Genomic DNA, 20,370 nt, shown 5'->3' on the forward strand with positions numbered 1-20,370 from the left:
CCAATGTTTCAAGTGCCAAGGTTGGGGACATAAAGCCAATGAATGTCCAAACCGGCGCAATGTGATCCTAAGGGAAGGGAGATTGTATTACCTTGGTGAGGAAGTGGGTCTTGAAAAAGAAGAGAATGAGGCCGAGCCTCAAGATGGAGAGAAACCTGAAAATAAGCCACATGATGATGATGATTGTGAGGATGCTTATCCGCAAGAAGGGGAGTGCGTGGTTCCAAACTTTATAGTGAGGCATGCCATGATTAGTAAGGCGATAGATGACCCTAGCCAACAGGAGAATTTATTCCATACTATATGTCTTGTGAAGGAAAGTGTGTACTATGGTGATAGATAGTGGAAGTTGTGCGAATGTGGTTAGTGTTGCAATGGTGAACTTCTTGAAATTGCCGACTACACCTCACACTAGTCCTTACAAGTTGCAATGGTTGAATGAATGCGGTGAGTTAAAGGTCACAAGGCAATGTGTGAAACGTTTTAAGGTAGCCAACTACCATGACGAGGTGCTTTGTGATGTGATATCAATGCAAACTTGTCACTTGTTGTTAAGAAGGCCTTGGCAATACGATAGGTCGACCAAACATGATGGAAGGTCCAATCGGTATACACTTGAGGAGGATGGCTGAAAGGTCGCTCTTTATCCATTATTGCCTTCCCAAGTGAATAAATTATACCAAAAGATGCGGGAATTGAGGGAAAAGGGAAAGAAGGCCGAGAGTGAGGGAAAAAGAGGGGAACCCGAGAGTGAGGGAGTAGGGAAAACCGAGGGGCTCCAAATTTCTAAGCGGCAAGGAAGTGTGGTGATGATGGGTAGGAGGAAAGAATTATTTGTGGATCATGACGAGGACACTCCGATGCTCCTCTTGGCTCATTGTTTTAACACAAATGCCACTAACATTTCCATTTCTCCTCCTATTTCTCATGTCTTGCAAGATTACGAGGATGTCTTCCCAAAGGAATTACCGCAAGGATTGCCCCCACTTCAGGGAATTGAGCACCAAATAGATTTTGTGCCGGGTTCACAATTGCCCAACAAACTGGCTTAAAGGAGCAACCCGATGGATACCAAGGAATTGTAACGCCAAGTTGAGGAACTCCTCAACAAAGGATATATCAAAGAGAATATGAGCCCTTGTGCGGTTCCGGTGCTACTAGTTCCCAAGAAAGATGGGACTTGGCGTATGTGCGTTGATTGGCGAGACATCAACAAGATAACGGTAAAATATCGTCAACCTATTCCTAGGTTAGATGATATGCTTGATGAATTGAGTGGTTCGTGTTTGTTTTCTAAAATTGATTTGAGGAGTGGCTATCACCAAATTCGTATGCAACCGGGTGATAAATGGAAAACCGTCTTCAAGACCAAATTCGGTCACTATGAATGGATGGTTATGCCATTCGGCCTAACAAACGCTCCAAGTACTTTCATGAGGCTAATGAATCATGTGATGAAGCCATTTATCGAAAAGTTTGTTGTTGTTTATTTTGATGATGTATTGGTGTATAGTAAGTCCTTAGATGAGCACGTAAAGCATCTACAATGTGTGTTTGATGTCCTCCGAAAGGAGAAGTTATATGCTAATCTAGAAAAGTGTTCTTTTGGTGTCCATGAGGTTGTATTTCTTGGGTTTGTGGTGAGCTCAAGAGGGGTCGAAGTTGATGAATCTAAGATACGCCATTAAAAATTGGCCAACTCCAAATATCGTAGGTGAAGTGAGAAGCTTCCATGGGTTGGCTAGTTTTTATAGACGTTTTGTCAAAGGATTTAGCACTATTGTCGCCCCCTTGACCGAAGTGATTAAAAAGGATCGGCCTTTCAAGTAGGGAGATGAACAAGCTAAGGCCTTCGAGGACTTGAAAGCTATGCTCATCTCGGCCCCTTTGCTACAATTACCAAATTTTGACAAGACTTTTAAGGTCGAATGTTATGCAAGCAAAGTCGGCATAGGCGCGGTTTTAATGCAAGAATTGAAGCCTATTGCCTACTTTAGCGAAAAGCTCAAAGGAGCAACTCTAAACTACTCTACGTACGATTTACAGTTGTATGCCTTGATTAGAGCCTTGGCCACTTGGCAACATTATTTGTGGCCTAAAGAATCCTTGAAGCATCTACGGGCACAAGACAAGCTTAACCGGCGGCATGCCAAATGGATTGAATTTCTTGAAACTTTCCCTTATGTTATTCAATACAAGAAGGGTAAAGACAATGTGGTTGCCGATGTTTTGTCCCGAAAGCATGTGCTTGTGTCTACTTTGTCGTCTAAGTTGATGGGGTTTGAAAGCCTCAAGTCTTTATATCCCGAGGACCCTCACTTCGCTCCTATCTATAGGGAAAGTGAAGAGTTGGAAAGGGATAGGTGGGTTACGGATAGGGGTTCCCATCCCTATACCAAATTTGATGGATACTTGTTTAAAGGTAGACGATTGTGTGTTCCCTAAAGTTCGTGGAGAGAATTATTTGTGAGGGAAGCACACAATAGCGGTCTAATGGGCCATTTTGGGGTCGAGAAGACCCTCGGAATTTTGGAAGAACAATTTTATTGGCCTAGAATGCACAAGGATGTGGCCCGGATTTGCAGCCAATGTGTTGAGTGCAAAGGATCCAAGTCGCGGCTCCAACCCCACGGGTTGTACACCCCATTGTCCACCCCTTTGCATCCTTGGCTTGACATATCAATGGACTTCGTGTTGGGATTGCCGAGGACTAGAAGGGGGCGGGATAGTATTTTTGTCGTGGTGGATCGGTTTTCCAAGATGGCTCACTTTATTCCTTGTTCTAAATGTGATGATGCGCCTAGCGTAGCCTCTTTGTTTGTTGATAATTTTGTAAAACTTCATGGTGTTCCGAGGACCATAGTGAGTGATAGGGATTCTAAATTCCTAAGCCACTTTTGGAAGTCCATGTGGGGTAGACTCGGTACTAAGTTGTTTCCGACTTCATGCCACCCACAAATCGATGGCCAAACGGAACTATGCTACGGTCCATGGTTAAAGGAAAAATGACTTCTTGGGAAGAGCACTTACCGTTGATTGAGTTTGCTTATAATCGTGTTATACACTCGAGCATGGGGATGACACCCTTTGAGAGTGTATACGGCAGCAACTCCCTCACCCCTTTGGATTTAACCCTTTTGCCAAGTGATCTTGTGATAAGCTTAGATGGAAGCAAACGGGCCGAGGCCATGAAAAAGCTACATGAGAAGGTGAGGTTGCGGTTGGAGAAGAAAAACCAAGAAGTTGCGAGGCGAGCCAACAAAGGAAGAAGAAAGCTCATTCTTGAACCGGGAGATTGGGTGTGGATGCACCTAAGGAAGGATAGATTCCCGTCTCAAAGAAATGCTAAGTTGATGCCACGGGGTGATAGCTCGTTCCAAGTATTAGAAAGGATCAACAACAATGCCTACAAGATTGATCTACCCCCGGAATATCAAGTGCACAACACTTTCAACGTGTGTGATCTCTCTCAGGTGGAAACGGTGGAGGATGGCAATGATCCGAATTTGAGGACAAATTCCCTTTAAGATGGAGAGGATGATACGGGAATTCCTAGCTCGAGACCTTTCACACGAAGCCAAGCACGTGAGTTGCAACGACTCCAAGCCTTGTTCACATTCTTGGCCATGTGTGAGGCCCTTGTGAGCCCATCTAAGGGCCTATATTTAATAAAATGTAAAGAGGCCCACCAAGACACCCCAAACCCACCCACTTAAATGCCAAGGGTAATTTGGTCTTTGTCCCTCCTTTCTAAGTGACTATATAAGCCATGTAATAGGGCTAGTCTTGCTTTAGTTCATTCCTATTATTCAAGAAAAAAAGACTTGTAAATTTTTTACTTCTCTTTCTCATCATTTGGAGAGGCCAAAACCAAATTCTCACTAGTAGAGTGATACTAGTGTTGTATCTTGGCTAGAAACTAGATTCTTGAGGTTCTTTGAGTTCCTCTTGGTCCAAGTAAGAACTTGGTATTGATATTTATTAGTCTTAGGGTCCTTTCTCTTGTTAGGGTTCTTAGATTAATGAATATTATGTGTCAAGTTTCTATCTCTTTCTTTGTAATTCTTGTTCACATTGTGTTGTTAAATATAAAAGTTTAGTGAAGCCGTGTGGGGCTCTTTCGATTCACTAGCAATATTGTCTTTGTTGTTCTTGTTGTTAAACTCACTTTTCTAGTTCAAACAAGTGTTGCAAGCCTAGTGAAGCCGTGTGTGGCCATTTTTGATTCACTAGCACTTCGTTGTTCATCTTGTTGTTCTTGTGTTGGTTGGAATCTCTTGATACACACTTAGCATTGTATCAGGTGGTTATCCGAAGAAGGCACGAGTTCAAAGAACTCATAGCCCAAAATCGTATTTTGCCGATGCAGGTTTATTAGGAGAAGGTATGTCAGCAAGGAGGCATATTCTTTCTCATAACAAGGTGTGTCAGCAAGGAGGCATATTTTGTGTTTATTACGTACCCCAATTCTTGCGGCAAACTCGGATTGAGGGCTTGGCCGCCGAGTTAAGGGCGGACCCATATAGCCCGTGGGTAATCAGAATTGTGGGGTGTACCACCTAGCTCAGAAGTAAAAAACAAGAGTTTGAGTCAATGATTTACAAACATGAATTGAAGCTCTTTATACTATGCCCATGTGTTTTTTATTTATATTATAATAAATCGTTTTCACAATGCTCTCACTTATTTTATATGAGATATATGTTATTATGGATTGTTCTACATACCAGTACTTTCGAATATTGACCCCCTATATTTCAGTAACTGAGGCACAGTCCTGTGGTCCCGCAAACCAATAGATTATTTCCAGACATTCAGAGTTGGTGAACCTCCCTTAGATCGGAAGGCATCTTTCCCATGTGTTGTTCCCTTTTGAGTTTTATGGTCTGGTCGGGGGCCTTGTTCCGGTTTAGACAGATTAGTATGTTCAGTTCAGGAGGCGTCATAGATTGATTTAGATTGGATTTGGTTTTCTCACAGATTTTTGTCGTAAAGTATTAAGTTTGATTATGGGATTATTATGTTCTCATTTTATCTTCCGCATTTTTATTTCATATGAGTTATGTTTATGATTACATGCTAAGGGGTCTCTCGGGCCTTTATGGTTTTGGATGCCCGTTACGGTCAGGGCCTCGGGTCGGGTCGGGACATTTGTATATATTGATAGAAACAGATCAGTACTTAGGCTGTACTGAAACCGTATATACAAGATAATCCTATGATCCTATGTCTATAATGAATCCAACACATCAATAATAGATACAGGATCATTAAACCAAATATGATTACACAAAAAACACAAAATCAAGATACAATTCAACTTGATCTATTCTATACCATTCTCTACATTCTCAAAGCACCTAACATTCCTCTTTTTCCAAATTGTCCACCATATGCTAGCTGGTATGATTCTCCATCTACTTCTGCTTTTAGCCTAAATCCCGGCTTCTTCCCAACTTTGAAAGGTCTTTGTAATCTTTCCAAGCATAGACCAAGACAAACCTTTGAGATTTAGGAATAGCCTTCCATAATTTTCCTGTGTGATCTTACAGTGAAGGAACAAATGCTTAATAGTTTCTGCCTGCTCTCCACAAAACACACAATTAGAACACAGTGTCATCCCTATTTTCATTAGATTGTCTTTAGTAAGGATTGCTTCCTTGGATGGAAACCAAATAAAACAAGCTAATTTGTGAGGAATATTTACCTTCCAAATAATTTTTCAGAGCCATTTGACATTCTGTTGATTGAGGTTTTTCATCCTCCTATATGTTTTGCCAACCTTTAAGGTTTCTTTGTCACTACCTAACCACCAAAGTTCATCTTCCCCTTCTTGTGTCCCTTTAAACTGTCAAATAATGTTAAATTCTGCGACTCTTGTGATTTTTCCAATCATTTACTTTTCTTCTGAAATTGCTCTCCCACCCTTCGGCTGTCCACATTTCTGCAATGGTTCTGTGTTGCTGTAGCATTAAGTTATTAAATTCTAGATAAATATTCCTCAGAACCCCCATCTCATGCCAATCATCTATCCAGAAGTTTTTCTTCCCCCATTCTTCACTTTTAACCTTGGTGTTGATCTTTAATTCATCCCATAAAGCCCTTATAGATCTCCTTATAGATCTCCACAGGTTCACACCAATGGTGTACTTCCTTTGGCATCCACCTGTTTTCCTCCTCATACTTGGCTTCAATGACTATCCCCCAAAACATTTGTTTATCGTTGGCATACTTCTACAACCATTTCATTCTGAGGGCCTTGCTGTGATTCTACAGATTTTTAATGCCCAAGCCCTCGTAACTTTTCTCTACTATCATATCTTTCCATTTGACCAAATTGTAACGTTTCCTATCCTTGTTTCCTTGCCATAAGAACTTCTTTTAATCTTGTCCAATCTATTTGTGAGCCCTCCAAGTATGGGAAATAAGGACATCATCTAAATTGCATAGCATCTAGGATAGCGTTAATGAGAGTTACCCTACCTCCAAGTGACAAGTATCACCCCCTCCATCTTGCCAGCTTCTTTTCACACTTCTTTATTACACCATTCCAAATTTCTTTGGATTTTGATTTGGCACCCTAAGGCATGCCAAGGTATGTCGTTGGTAGAGCCCCAACCTGTCTACCTAAAATTGTATACAGTGTCTCCACGTTGTTTACTTAATGGGGTAAAGAAAACTTTTTCTCCAATTAATGTGTAACCCAAAAATCCCTTCAAACAAAACCAGTGTCACTCTCAAATATTTGAGTTGAACTTTTTCTGCCCCACAAAAGATAAGTGTGTCATCTGCATATTGTAGATGAGTCATCTCTAAACTTTCCTTTCATTCTCTAGCCACATCGAACCCGCATAACCAGCCTGTGTTTGCTATTCTAATTATGTTATTAAGTCCCTCCATGGCTAACAAAAAAAAGAAAGGGATAGAGGATCCCCTGCCTAAAGCCCCTTTGTGCTCTAAAAAATCCTACTGGTGCACCATTAATCAACACCGAGAAGTTCACTGAAGATATGCAGAATTTTATCCATTGAATCTACTTAAGACCGAATCCCATCTTCTCCAAAATTCCAAGCAAGTAACCCGAATAAACATGGTCATAAGCTTTTTCGATGTCAAGCTTGCATAAAATTCCTTCTTTCTTTTACTTTAGTCTTGACCCTACAGCTTTATTTGCCACTAGAACTGCATCCATAATCTGCCTACCTTTAATAAATGCCATTTGAGTCGACCAACTTTTTCATCAGCCCTTTCAATCTTTCTATTAGGACTTTGGAGAAGATCTTATATATACTTCCCATCAGGCTTATGGGTCTGAAATCCTTCAACTCAGTGGCACCTTTCTTCTTAGGAATGAGGGCAATGAAAGTAGCATTGAAGCTTCTTTCAAATATTCCATGCCCATGAAGTTTTGAAAAGCCTTCATTATATCATGTTTAACAATCTCCCAGCATTTAATGAAGAAGCCCATAGCGAAGCAGTCAGGTCCTAGGGCTTTGTCTTTTGCACACAACTTGAGACACTTTAGCACTTCCTCTGCCTCAAATTTTCTCTGTAAACTCTCTTTCCCCTCTATTGAGATGACTGAACAATTAGAGATATTGCTAGCAGGTCTCCATTGTGAAGTTTCTGTGTACAACAACCTCTGATAAAAATCAACTACCTTTTTTTCAATTCTGTTTGTGTCCTGTGTGATCTCACCTTGTACCTCCAATTGATCAATGTTATTGTATCCCTTGCAGGCATTTGCAACTCTGTGGAAATACTTAGTGTTCCTATCTCCTTCTTTCAACCATAAAGCTCTTGATCTTTGTCTCCACGCAATTTCTTCTCTTATTGTATCTCCTTATGCGATCATGTTCCTCTCTTCCCGTAAATTCCCTTGAATCCCTAACCCCTTTAGTCTTGAAAATTCCGCAGTTTTCTGTAACTTCTTTCTCTGCTTGCTTCTCTACGATCTGCGTGGCAGCAGAAGCAGTTGTTTGCTGAAAAGTATTTTGAAGGACTACGTAGAAGTCTTCTTTTGATAAGGGGATGGACTCGTGTCCATTTAAATTGTTATAGATGCATTGGGCTGTTGGATAAGGCCAGATGATTTTATATCTGTTGAGCCCAAAGTGTAGTGACCCATGACCCTTTTCTCATTAAAGTCGTCCATGTGTTGTGCACGTGCCTTTGACTCACCTTTCCCTCCAACTGTCAACCATACGCCTCCCACGTGATTCTTGTCAACCAGATCCCTAAATTGATGGGATATTTGTACTTTATTACAGAGATTGTTTTGTTTTGTCCACTGGATAATATGATTTACTGGATAATTTTGTTTTGTCCACTGGATAATATGATTTACTGGATAACTCCCTTCATCATCTTCTCCATTGTTTCCTCCAACGAACTCCGGCAATATTTCGAATCTAGGGTTTGCCTCGGACTAGATTGGAATTTAAAACTTGAGACCATTCGGTGAGATTACAACTTCTTTCAGAATATTCTTCTCTTCATTGGCGACCAAGATTTTGGCCACTTCATATGATTCCTAAGTTCAGTTTCTTCCTCCGTAGCCAGCCAACGCCCACAAACTTCTCCAATTTCCTGGAAAACTTTGTGCAACCACAAGTGTAATGGTATTCCGACGGCTTTAATCCAAGTTTCCTTTGGGTATCTTGAGTACGGCACACACCCCTCTGTAGGACTCCACCACTTAAGAGTGAATTTGTTTTTCTACCAGGGACATTCATGTTGTAAAACTTGGTCCACCATATATCTATTGGGGAATTCGAGCAGAAATCTGCTATTATTCATCTCATAGATATAGCCCGCAAATGTGTTTTTCCATGAGGTTGATGACCATCTCCTTATCTCACTCAACGTGGGTCTCTCCATATTCCCATCTGTAATGCCCCCTTCCAGACATCTGTTTAGCAGCCCTGTCACTTGGTCTCCAAATTTTGGAGATATTTCTATTACCCCCTTATCCCTCCTAACCTCTGCTTCACCAATTTTCTTTGAGTGTCATTTATTGTCTCGAAATGCTTTAGCATAGGGATAGTTGGCATCAGTTAACATGCGTGGCTCTACAGTAGATTTTTTTTCTTTGGGCATTTGATGAACTCTTCAATCTTTTTTGTAATAACGCACCAACCAACATTCAATGCTAATTCCAGGGTAATTAATACTAATCCCCCCCCCCCCATGTTTAAGGTAAGAATGCTCATGTATCTTCCGTGTTCATTCCTCTTTTTTGTTCTGAAGTGCTCTGCATCTCTTTCCGACATTTTCCATCTCCTAATCAACTTCTTTTGGTCTCTAGAGGCTTCCCTCAAGGTGAAGCAAATCCATTCCATGGTGTTGCTGCTTATCTCTGTCCTTCTCATCAGTCTTCGACTTCTCTCGACCCATTCATACCAGAATGTTGAGTTTGATGTCCATCTTTTTATATCGAAAGATTTGAAACCAGCATTTAAATAGATCCTACTCTCCTCCATGATAGTTGTTAGAATAAAAGGAAAAGAAAGAAAAGCTATTCCGAAGTGGGATAGCTTGGGGAAGAATTGAAGAAAAGGAGGAATTCCGGCAGGTTACCACCGGAAGACTTTTTCTCCCTCCTAGGAAGTAGGAAAGAGAAGGTTGTGGCTTTTGTAACTCAAGATGAGGTTATATAACATTGTCTGATCAAAAACCTGATAGTAGAGAATCTACCTGACGTGTCCCAAAAATCAACCATTTATTCATTCCAAGTGACCCCTATGAATGGGTTGTCATATTTAAGAATCTCCTATAAGCGAGATTCCACCCTTGGACAAACCAAACCTCATTGATAGTGGCCATCTGTTGCTGATTTATAGTGAAAATTTAAGGATAGATGGTCTTCAAAAACTCTTTCTTCGGCCAGTTATCTTCCCAAAAAGAGATTCTCTCCCCATTGACCACACACAGAGCTATTCCACATTATGGCTTCATGTGGCTTCCCTACTCTTCATAATTCCATCAGACCTCAACTTCCAGCTAGTCATTCCCAATTTTCACACTACAGATCATGTGTTTAAAGTCACTTAAGTTGTTACTATGGCACTGTAGAGTTGGCAAACTGAAGTTTTACACTAAAAGGTATCACACTGCTGGAACATTATGAGAAAAGGAGTTATCGAGTGTTTTCGTGTCTCCTGGTAAATCAAATCCGAAAGTTGAGGGAATTCAAACATTTGCAAGGCCGCAAGGCATATTTCAACTCGTTTTCATCTGACTTACCAAAGATTAGCATGGTTTTTTGGATGGGTGAGGGATAGCCCAATAGGGTAATCAACGAGGGATTTGGATCCCCGGATAACCTCAATACTTGAACTTAACATCATTTTATTAATTCTCTTCCAACACCGCGTGTAGAAGTGTGTGACCATCTCATTCAAAAGCTTAAGCTTTTAAATGAGATGCCCATCATTAACATGGTATCAGAGTAGATGGAGGTCCTAGGTACGAGTCTCACTGCCGCTCATTATCGAAAGAGAATTTGGCCCATGAAAAAAATCAAGCCTGCACATGACGGGCATTGTTGAAGATAAATGTATACGAGGTTGATTAGAATTTATACAAATAGGCTATTAGGACTTGGGTCTCTCTCATGGGTTGGGGGAGGGGATCAAGTACATGTATTTTACTGATTAATCAACTTCTAAACCTTGGACTAGATCCTAAGGAGAAACCACTTCATTATGTATCTCAAATCGAGACCTTTCGGCTCAAGATATTTAGTTTTGTCGATGGAGCAACACCACGTTCACCTTAAATGGGTCAAAATGTACGAGATAAATTGACTTTCATGGATGATTAGATCGAGCAACTAGGGTATGTGGCTGACGAGTAGATAAGAGTATGCTCTCCCTAAAAGCTTAACCTTTTAGTTTAGTGGATTATATAGTACACACTTCAACAATGAGGATGATGGATATGTGCATTACAACAAGCAAAACTCTGGCCCATTACTGCACATTATTCAAAAGATGCATGTTGTAGAGATGAGGATGTTGAGGAGGATATGTGGGCATACCGGGTGCGATAGAATTAGGAATGAGGTTACTCGAGATAAGGTCGGAGTGGCCTCCATGGTGGACAAGATGAGGGAAGCTAGATAGACCTGGTTTGGACAGGTGAAGAGGCAAGGTGCAGACACCCCAATAGAAGTTACGAGAGGTTGAATATAGTAGGTACGAGGAGAGGTAGAGGCAGGCTGAAGAATTATAAGGCAGGGGTGATTAGACAGGACATGACGCAGCTTCAGGTTACCGAGGACATGACCTTAGATAGAAGGTTGTAGAGGACGCGTATTTATTAGAGTAGAAGGTTAGAAGTGGTTGCCTTGCTTTTTGAGGATTTAAGCTTATTGGTGTTTGTCGTGTATGGTAGTGTAGGGTTTATCTGTAGATGCTGAGTTGGAGCTAATTTCTGCTTGTGATATCTATGATAATCTATCACTTATTGTGTTTCGACTATCACACTATTTTTGTTATTATTTCTTTCTCGTAGAATTTGCACTGTTCCTTTATTGGTTGCTGTATTTTCTTCATTGTTTCCTTCTTCTTTGTACCTGGATTTATTGCACTTGAGTCGAGGGTCTTTCAGAAACAGCCTCTTTACCTCTCTGAGGTAGTGGTGATTTGTTGCACTTGAGCCGAGGGTTTTTTGGAAACAACCTCTTTACCTCCCCGAGGTAGTGGTAATGATACGGGTCAAAGAGGCATCTTAGCACTCGAGGACATGAAGACGTGAGTGAAGACCCGACCTTATGGGGCTGCCCATCCAAGGAACAAGCTTTGAAGTGTAGAGAACAACTCCCAACACTCAAAGTCGTCCAAGAAGCCAAGTCCAAGGCCACCCCTTTGTAAGGGCTCATTAGGGGCCTTTTGGTCATTTTGTAATAAGTGTTGCCCTAGCTTATAAATAGAACCTTTAGGTCATTTTGTCCATTAGACTTTGATGATATATTTTGTAAACTCTTTGAGAGTGTCTTGCAAGGTGGAATCCGTGTGGCAAGTGAGGACATCACTTGTGTTGATAACAACCTTAGAAACGGTGGTTGCTTGGGAATTCCCTTGAGGTCCCGTAAGAGAGTAGGTATTTAATATTACTTGTTGTTTGTGTTTTGGCGTTTAATATACACCTTAGTGCTTAAACTTGTAGTATTTCATGTCTCACTATCTATCCTTTTAGTTATTGTAATCTTGTTTCCGTTTTGTTCTTACATTGTTGAAACCGTGTGTTGTTGTTCTATCCTTGTTGTCGTCATCTTGTTAACCTTATTGTAGTTTGGTTGCTGGCTGTTTGGTGTCAATAACACCTTGATATCATCTCTTTCTTGTTCTTGTAATTCGAATCCGAGTGTGGTCATCAAAGGGTCCTCGGTTCTCTTGAACTAGTGGACTGTTTTGTTGTGTGAATTGTTGTGTTCTTGGGGTGTTTGGTATCAATTGGTATCAGAGCCATCTAGGTTTTGTTCTTACAATACCAATCTTGGGCTCCCTTAGTCGAAAAAATTAAAAAAAAAATAAAAAGAGAAAAAAGTTGTTCTTGGCCGAGAGTTTGTAATCGTGTTGTTTTTTATGTTTGGCCGAGTTGGTGTCTAGATTTAGGAGTGTTTTTACTTGTCTTTGTTGTTTCTTGTGTTGGTTCTCTTCATCTCTAACACTCTTGAGTCTTGATCCAAGTTCTTCAGCTAGGGTTCAAGAAGTTGTTGAAGATTGTGGGACGATTTTGTTGTTGGTGGTGTTGGTGTTCATCTTGTGTTCTTGAAGTGTGTTGAAAAAGTTGTTGTTGATCTTGAAAACCATATAAAGAAGAGAAGACTTTTGTTTGTCTTGAAACAATTTTCAAGACCACACCAAAGTAGTAAGGAGACCAAAAGACCTCCAAAAGTATAGTTACCAAAGAGGAGAAAGACCACTTTTCAAAAATACCCCAAAGAGGACAAGACTACCAAAAGGGTTGTCTTACCAATTTGGTGCAAGTAGGTGAAGGACTTTATGAATCTTGAAAGTGGAGTCTAAGACCTTGTTTGTCTCTACTTTGGCCGAAATTCTTGTCTTCCAAATACAAAATTGAACAACTAATTTCTTGAAACAAAAAATTTTCAACTTCAACAACATTTCAACAACCAATAGTAATGTGCCACGTCATCAAGAGCTCAAGAACGTTGGAATTCCTAGTTTCACTTTTTTGATTCTATTGGTTTCCATTTTGTTGGTTCTCATACTAATTAGCGAACTATTAAATACCTACTAGATTGTAGATTAGTTTTTTAGTACGTTTTTCTTTCGTGTTAAGCATTGTATTGTGTTCTTTTCTCGTTTTTAAGTCGTAGTATTTTCTTTGGTACAAGTTCAAACATCATTTCTTGAGTTGTTTCAAACAAGAATCTACTCCATCTTCGAGCCACAATTGGGACCAAGTAACCTCAATGGAGTATAAGCGAGTTATCAACACTTGTGAGGCCAATAGAGTGAAAACTTCAAAGTGTGAGTGTGAGGGAGTTTGTGGACTATTTTGAGACGTCTTGTGGACTGATTTTTGCTAACCTTTAATGTCTTTGCTGTTTTTATGTCGTTTGTTTAGTAGTTTTTGATAGGTACAAAGGCGATGAAAGTGAGATGCCTAGTTGGGCTAGTTCTTTCATTGAAAGGTTTACCAATGCTATCGATAAACGATTGGGATCTTTTGAAAAAAGAATGGACGGCATGATGGAAAGAATGGAATGGATGGAAAGCTCTCTTTGCAAGAAGTTGGATAACTTGATAGAGCATTCACGCTTTCCTAATCGAATTCCCGTGAGTGGCCATGCTCCAAATGCTACAAGGTAATCAAACTAACCCTTGCACTCTAGTGAAGGAGGATAATAGCCAACTAAGTGTGAGTGATAGTTTGTCTTTAGGTAAGCCGAATGTGCCTTCATTTTGTAGAGAAAATGTACAACTTGAAATTGTGGATACACTAGTTGATCCACTTAGTGTTGAAGCCGTTGTGCCAAGTGATAGTACATTGTCTTACGGAAGTCATGAAGACCAACTTGTGTGTGAAAATAGTGATGTCGAACATGTTATTGACTAAGGATGAACCTCTAGTTGTTTTTGTTGTAGATCATGCTAGTATAGAGGGGACATTTGATCGTAATTGTAGTAGTATTGGGGTAAGGAAGTGTGTTCCCAACCCGTGCCCATGTGTGCCCATGGACACTCCACCCATTTGACCCCAGTGATCATTTGAAATACGGTGATGATGTCTTTTGGAATGACTTAAATGTGCATGAAATGTATGGCCTTCCTATCTCGGCTGTCAAGTCTATTTGCTGTTCCAAGAAGAGTAAGTTTTCCACTTGATAAGCAACTCTTGTTCCTTGTTTCTTGTCACACTTATGTGGATAGACTAGTTGATTCTTTCTTGGAGGGTATTCGGCTAAGAGAGATGTCTGGTTGTATGTGAAGTTTGAGCCACCTTGGCAAGATGCTATGATTGATTACACAAATCCTAACCCTCATACCTTGAGGAACTTGTTTGCTTGTCCTTCCTATTGTTTTGCAAGGTTCGGATTCGAGGACGAATCCTTTCTAAGGAGAGGAGGATGATACCAGTCAAAGAGGCATCTTAGCACTCGAGGACATGAAGACGTGAGTAAAGACCCGAGCTTGTGGGGCTGCCCATCCAAGGAACAAGCTTTGAAGTGTAGAGAATAAGTCCCAACACTCCAAAGTCGTCCAAGAAGCCAAGTCCAAGGCCACCCCTTTGTAAGGGCTCATTAGGGGCCTTTTGGTCATTTTGTAATAAGTGTTGCCCTAGCTTATAAATAGAACCTTTAGGTCATTTTGTCCACTAGACTTTGATGATATATTTTGTAAACTCTTTGAGAGTGTCTTGCAAGGTGGAATCCTTGTGGCAAGTGTGGACATCACTTGTGTTGATAACAACCTTAGAAACAGTGGTTGCTTGGGAATCCAATTCCCTTGAGGTCCCGTAAGAGTGTAGGTGTTTAATATTACTTGTTGTTTGTGTTTTGGTGTTTAATATACACCTTAGTGCTTAAACTTGTAGTATTTCATGTCTCACTATCTATCCTTTTAGTTATTGTAATCTTGTTTCCGTTTTGTTCTTATATTGTTGAAGCCGTGTGTCGTTGTTCTCTCCTTGTTGTTGTCATCTTGTTAAGCTTATTGTCGTTTGGTTGCTCGCTGTTTGGTGTCAATAACACCTTGATATCATCTCTTGTTCTTGTAATTCGAATCCGAGTGTGGTCATCAAAGGGTCCCCGGTTCTGTTGAACTAGTGGACTGTTTTGGTGTGTGAATTGTTGTGTTCTTGGGGTGTTTGGTATCAGGTAAGGTTTTCGTACACTCCACCCTCCCTAGACCTCACTTGTGGGATTTCACTGGGTATGTTGTAGTTGTTGTCAACTTCCAGTAACCAATCTTACAACACAAAGCTAGCAAAAGTTACATTTGTATTTCAAATGTAATTATATTTCCCTATATTGCATTTTATGTTGTGTCAAACATACATCTTATGCCACTAACCACATGAAGCCTTTCCACTTCATAAGGTGCTCAACTCTTGAATATTTTCATGGCCACCCAGATTGCTGCATTTTTACTCTGCATGGGATTTTATAAAAAGTTTTAACAAAGAATTTCTCATTACACAGCCATACCATGGTAAGTGTCAGGGCTTGTACGCACGGTTATGAAGCTAGCAAATAGCTGTAACAGTTGGCACATAGCCTCCACCTTCCAATCATTGAAGTTGCTACTGAGTTCCACGTCCATCTCGGTGTCAGTCTGTCATATGCTATAGCTTCTCTAATCAACTGCATTTCTGTAACTAGTAGGGATTGCTTCTATGATTAGTGTTCTATCGAAGCATCAAGCAGGAAACAAGTTCCATGTGCCATTTCTTACATTGAAAATCTTGTTCTCTGTGAAGCTCTCCCATAATAGTCAAATGCCCTTTCGAAGTAACCTAGTTCAAAAAAAAATAGTCTAATGTCTTCAGGTTCATGCACCATGACCAAGAACATGATTTAGTTTGCAAGACCTCCATAACATATTTTGCTCTAACTACAAAGTGCATTTTCCTCGTCATTGAATCTCCACAGCCACTTAGCAATGATTATCATTATGATTTTTGAATTTCCCAATTCCAGCCACTTTTTCTGTTTGGACTTCCATCTCATTTGATGAAATTGGAAGTTCTCTCTGTCCCAGTCATAGAAAATCCTTTCTCACTAACTCAAGACATTTTACTACTTTTTGGGGACTTAAAGTAGGGACATTGTATATGTACAAAATACATTGAGGGCCAATCTGCACCTAGTGATAAGTATCATCCGTCTAGTAAGCCAACTTTCTGATTCTTCTAGCGCCCCTTTCCACGTGTAATCTGATTTAGGCCTCATTTGTTTGCACTTAATGGAGGTCTGAATCTGAATGGTTCAGACTTCAAACCATTAAGTGCTATTGTTTTTTTAATATATTTTAGTTCTCAATAGATCTGAATATGTCCTAATCATTTAGATCTGGAATCAAGTTTTAATATCATTAAGAGGTATTCTTGTGTTGAATAATATTCACCACCACTCTATCCACAATCACTAGTCACTACCACCACCACCACCAACCATTTCCACCATCACAGTCACCATTGACAATCAATATCACTACCAACTACTATTGTCAGCCACTACAAAACCTACCACCTCCATTATTCTAATTATATCCACCACTACTACCACCCCAACTCTAACACCAATTCCAACGCCGCCACCATCATCAACCACCACCGACCAACTCATTTATCACAACTAGCACCACCGTTAACTACCACTAATACATTATCAACCTCAACACATTCCTCGACCACACCACCATCATTTTCACCGATATAGCCACCTCCACCACTACTTCAACTACTACTATCACTACAATCTATTTCTACTAACAACCATTTACACTATCACAGCTAACAGCATTTCCAACTACCACCAACACATCGCCAAACATCATACATTCATTTTTCAGTCATCACAATCAATACCTCCAAAAACTACCATCACCCAACTTAATATCACAATCACCACCACCGCTATCAATCCCCACCGTACCGTCATGACAATCACTATAATACCAATCATCTCTATCATCACAACTATCACCACCAACATTACTAATCACTAACATCAATCATTACCACCACCACCACCAGTACAAACCATCTCCACTATCACTAGCAAACATAACAAAAAAAATCAATCAAATAACAATTTGTTGTATACAAATATTTTTTAATATATAATTAATTTTTTATTAGAATTATATTTTTTATTATATATACAAATAAATAAATTTTGCACATTCACATGTTGAAAAACAAAGTCTTAATCATTCAGTTTTAGAGACAACATCTTAATTATTTAGATTCAGATTCAGACGTCTGAATCATAATAAAAACAAATGCAACCTTAGTCTTGCCCCTGGTGGCATACAAGATACTTTTACCCAGCCCTTCTAACATTGTAGCTAGTATTTTTGGCAATTCCTAAGTGTGACACACCACAGTAGCAAGAAATAAATAGCTTCTTCAAATTAATGTAGAAACATTGTATAAGGTATTTGTTGTTGGGTAACAGAGGTGTCGACTACTGCACCGAATACATATAGGCACATTCACAGAGTAATTTTTACCACCCACCAAGGTATGTAAATGGAAAGAATTACTTAATGACTTTTCCACAGTTGGGATTGAACCTCCTATCATTTTCATCCACTTTATATTGATTATTAGGTCACACCTTTAGATGCATTATCAACAAAATAGTTCTCAAGAATAAGAACGTTCTTCCTCTAACTCAAACATTACGAGCTTTTCATCTACATGAGAAGATTTTGAGATATTCTCCATGTCTTTTTCTTCCAATTGTGAACCTTTAATATAGTATCTATAACCAAGTTAAGGAGAGGGGGTGAAAAATGATTCTGTTGCCTTAAACCTCTTTCGGCAGGAACGAATCATAAGATTTTCAGGTAAAAAATTAGAGCTCCACATTTAAATATGACCCAAAAAGAAGAAAACAGAAAAGCATCTAACAAATCCCAATCACACAACGATGTAGAGAGTAATCCAAATTAGCAAGTCACTAGCTAAAACATTGCAAAACCACCAATGGATCCATCATTGCACGGAAAAAAAGGAAATGAAACACCTAATAAACTTCCATCAATATATAAATTTTGTGTACCTTGAATATGTCAAATCACTTTCACAAGTTGACATTTCTGGTGTTGATTCGGAGAGCACTTTGCTTCCTTCATTTGACTGACTAGACAGGCTGGACTTAGAAAGACCCTTTCCAATACTCCGAGTTGATAGGGGAAATTGACTTTCATGAAGGATGTTCCCATCTGAGAATGATCTTTGAAAGAGTGACCTGTTTATCACCATAAGAATATACAGTTATCCTTAAGTACTTCGAAACATGAAATTACAGGAAAAGATCAAAGTCGTTAGGAGGCCATTTCTGCCATCTCTGTTCTAACACATTATCTCAAAGTGAATTAATTAAAGCTATGAAATGCTACAGAATATCAAAGTCTTTGTCTTCTATATCTGTCTCATCCTAATTTAGATTATAAATATCTAATCTATGGAAAACAAGAAGCTAAGAGGCATAATATCACGACTTTGACAATTACCTTCCATTATCGCCAACATAGCTTTCCCCATTCCTACCCACATGGTAATGCTGATAAGAGTCCAATTCCCATATATCAGGCCTACCCTCTCGCGGTTGAAAGTACCCCAAAAACCTGCTCATAGAATGTCATCAAAATTTCAAGCAGCAGGCCCAGCCATTTTTCAAATTATCTGAAATCTCGAGAAAATTGACAAATAGAATATCAAAAGGAAAGCAGTTAAACTTAAAGGATTTGCACAAACTAAACCACTCATTCAAACTGCATTGTCACATACGAATAAAGAGAAAATGAGCTTACACATTAATAGCATTTTGTTTTTCTGCATCCATGTAGGCATTGCTGTAATATCTCTGAAGAGTCCTAAAGAACTCTTGTGATTGAATTGCAGCTCTCCACTGGCCCCTCCTCTCTGAAAATATCTACAGGAGACATTCCCACATTGTCAACTAACCCAAGATTAAACTATTAACATTAGATGAGGAAAGATGAACATACATGTGTAGAATGTCCTGGGCTTTGTTTGCATTAGTATCAAGGAAGGGTATGGGATAGTAGCAAATAAAAATGAGGCAAGAATGACTAAATTTTGGGTCCCTACCATTCTAGCTCCTTAAGTTCCATTATATCTTACAAAGAAAATAGTTTAATTATGTCACTGACTCTAGTTACAAATCAGGTTCTTTCCTTTCTCAATTTGCAAGAAACTAATTTTGCTCTTTTAATTAAGATGAAAAACAAAAGATGGAAAGGATAGAATTGGGAGAACAAAATACACTCCCCACTCACGCACCCCAGATTACACAATAAAGAAGCTGCTTACCACCCACGCACCCCAGATATGATTTATTATTATTATTATTATTATTATTATTATTATTATTATTCTTTTTTTTTCTTTTTTTTTTTAAAACAAAACTTCTATGATACTTTTATCTGCCTTGGAAGTACCGTAATTTCAGACATCAAAGAAGAAAACTAAAAGACTCATATATCATCTCATAAAAATAATTGCAAACAGGTTTCATTTCTGCAAAGGGTTGTTTCCAAGGCTTGAACTCGTGACCTCCTGGCCATGTGACTAGGAGATCATGGGTTCAAGCCTTGGAAACAACCCCTTGCAGAAATGTTAGCTGAGGCTGCCTACAATAGATCCTTGTGGTCGGGCCCTTCCCGGGACCCTGCGCATTGTGGGAGATTAGTGCAATGGGCTGCCTTTTTTACGTCTAGCCAACCTAATAATTTGCAGAAAGAAAATTACAGATGGAAGATTGTTTCATATTTGCAAAAATGATGAAGAAACCCTTTAAGCTCTCTTATCTCACTTGTGTTTTGTTGTAAGTAACAAACCATATGTATTGATGGTTTGACAAACTTGATGGACGTCTTTGAATGACTCTGGTTGTGTCATGTTTTCAACTTAACATAGTTTTGACACCGATGAGTAGAGGGGCATCCAGGATTTCGAGAGCATGGGTGCACCACTACTTTTAAGATAGATATTTGATTGGATTGTAGAATTTTTTAAGGTGACACGAAGTCGACAAGCAAACTGTAATCAACACTCATTGTACTATTTTTTGGACGAGTTTACATACTTCAGAGAAAAAAAAAGGACAGCCAGGTGCACTAAACTCCCGCTATGCGCGGG

General features: G+C 39.5%; 1 protein-coding gene across 3 annotated transcripts in view; it reads right to left on the minus strand.

Moving 5' to 3' along the window:
• LOC107855562 (phosphoinositide phosphatase SAC2) overlaps positions 1–20,370 on the minus strand; it is a 99,489-nt gene that overhangs the window by 27,474 nt on the left and 51,645 nt on the right. For 2 of the 3 annotated variants that reach the window (XM_047393571.1, XM_047393573.1), the window contains 3 exons: positions 19,020–19,141; positions 18,720–18,833; positions 18,266–18,454 (listed from right to left, as the gene is read on the minus strand). In XM_047393571.1, coding sequence (XP_047249527.1) covers positions 18,266–18,454; positions 18,720–18,833; positions 19,020–19,141 — 425 coding nt within the window. Of the gene's footprint in view, positions 1–15,953; positions 15,991–18,265; positions 18,455–18,719; positions 18,834–19,019; positions 19,142–20,370 lie in introns of those variants that run through there. The other variant, XM_047393572.1, reaches the window with a different exon arrangement.

The sequence above is a fragment of the Capsicum annuum genome, chromosome 7 (genome assembly GCF_002878395.1).
Source record: "Capsicum annuum cultivar UCD-10X-F1 chromosome 7, UCD10Xv1.1, whole genome shotgun sequence".
NCBI classification, from domain to species: domain Eukaryota; kingdom Viridiplantae; phylum Streptophyta; class Magnoliopsida; order Solanales; family Solanaceae; genus Capsicum; species Capsicum annuum.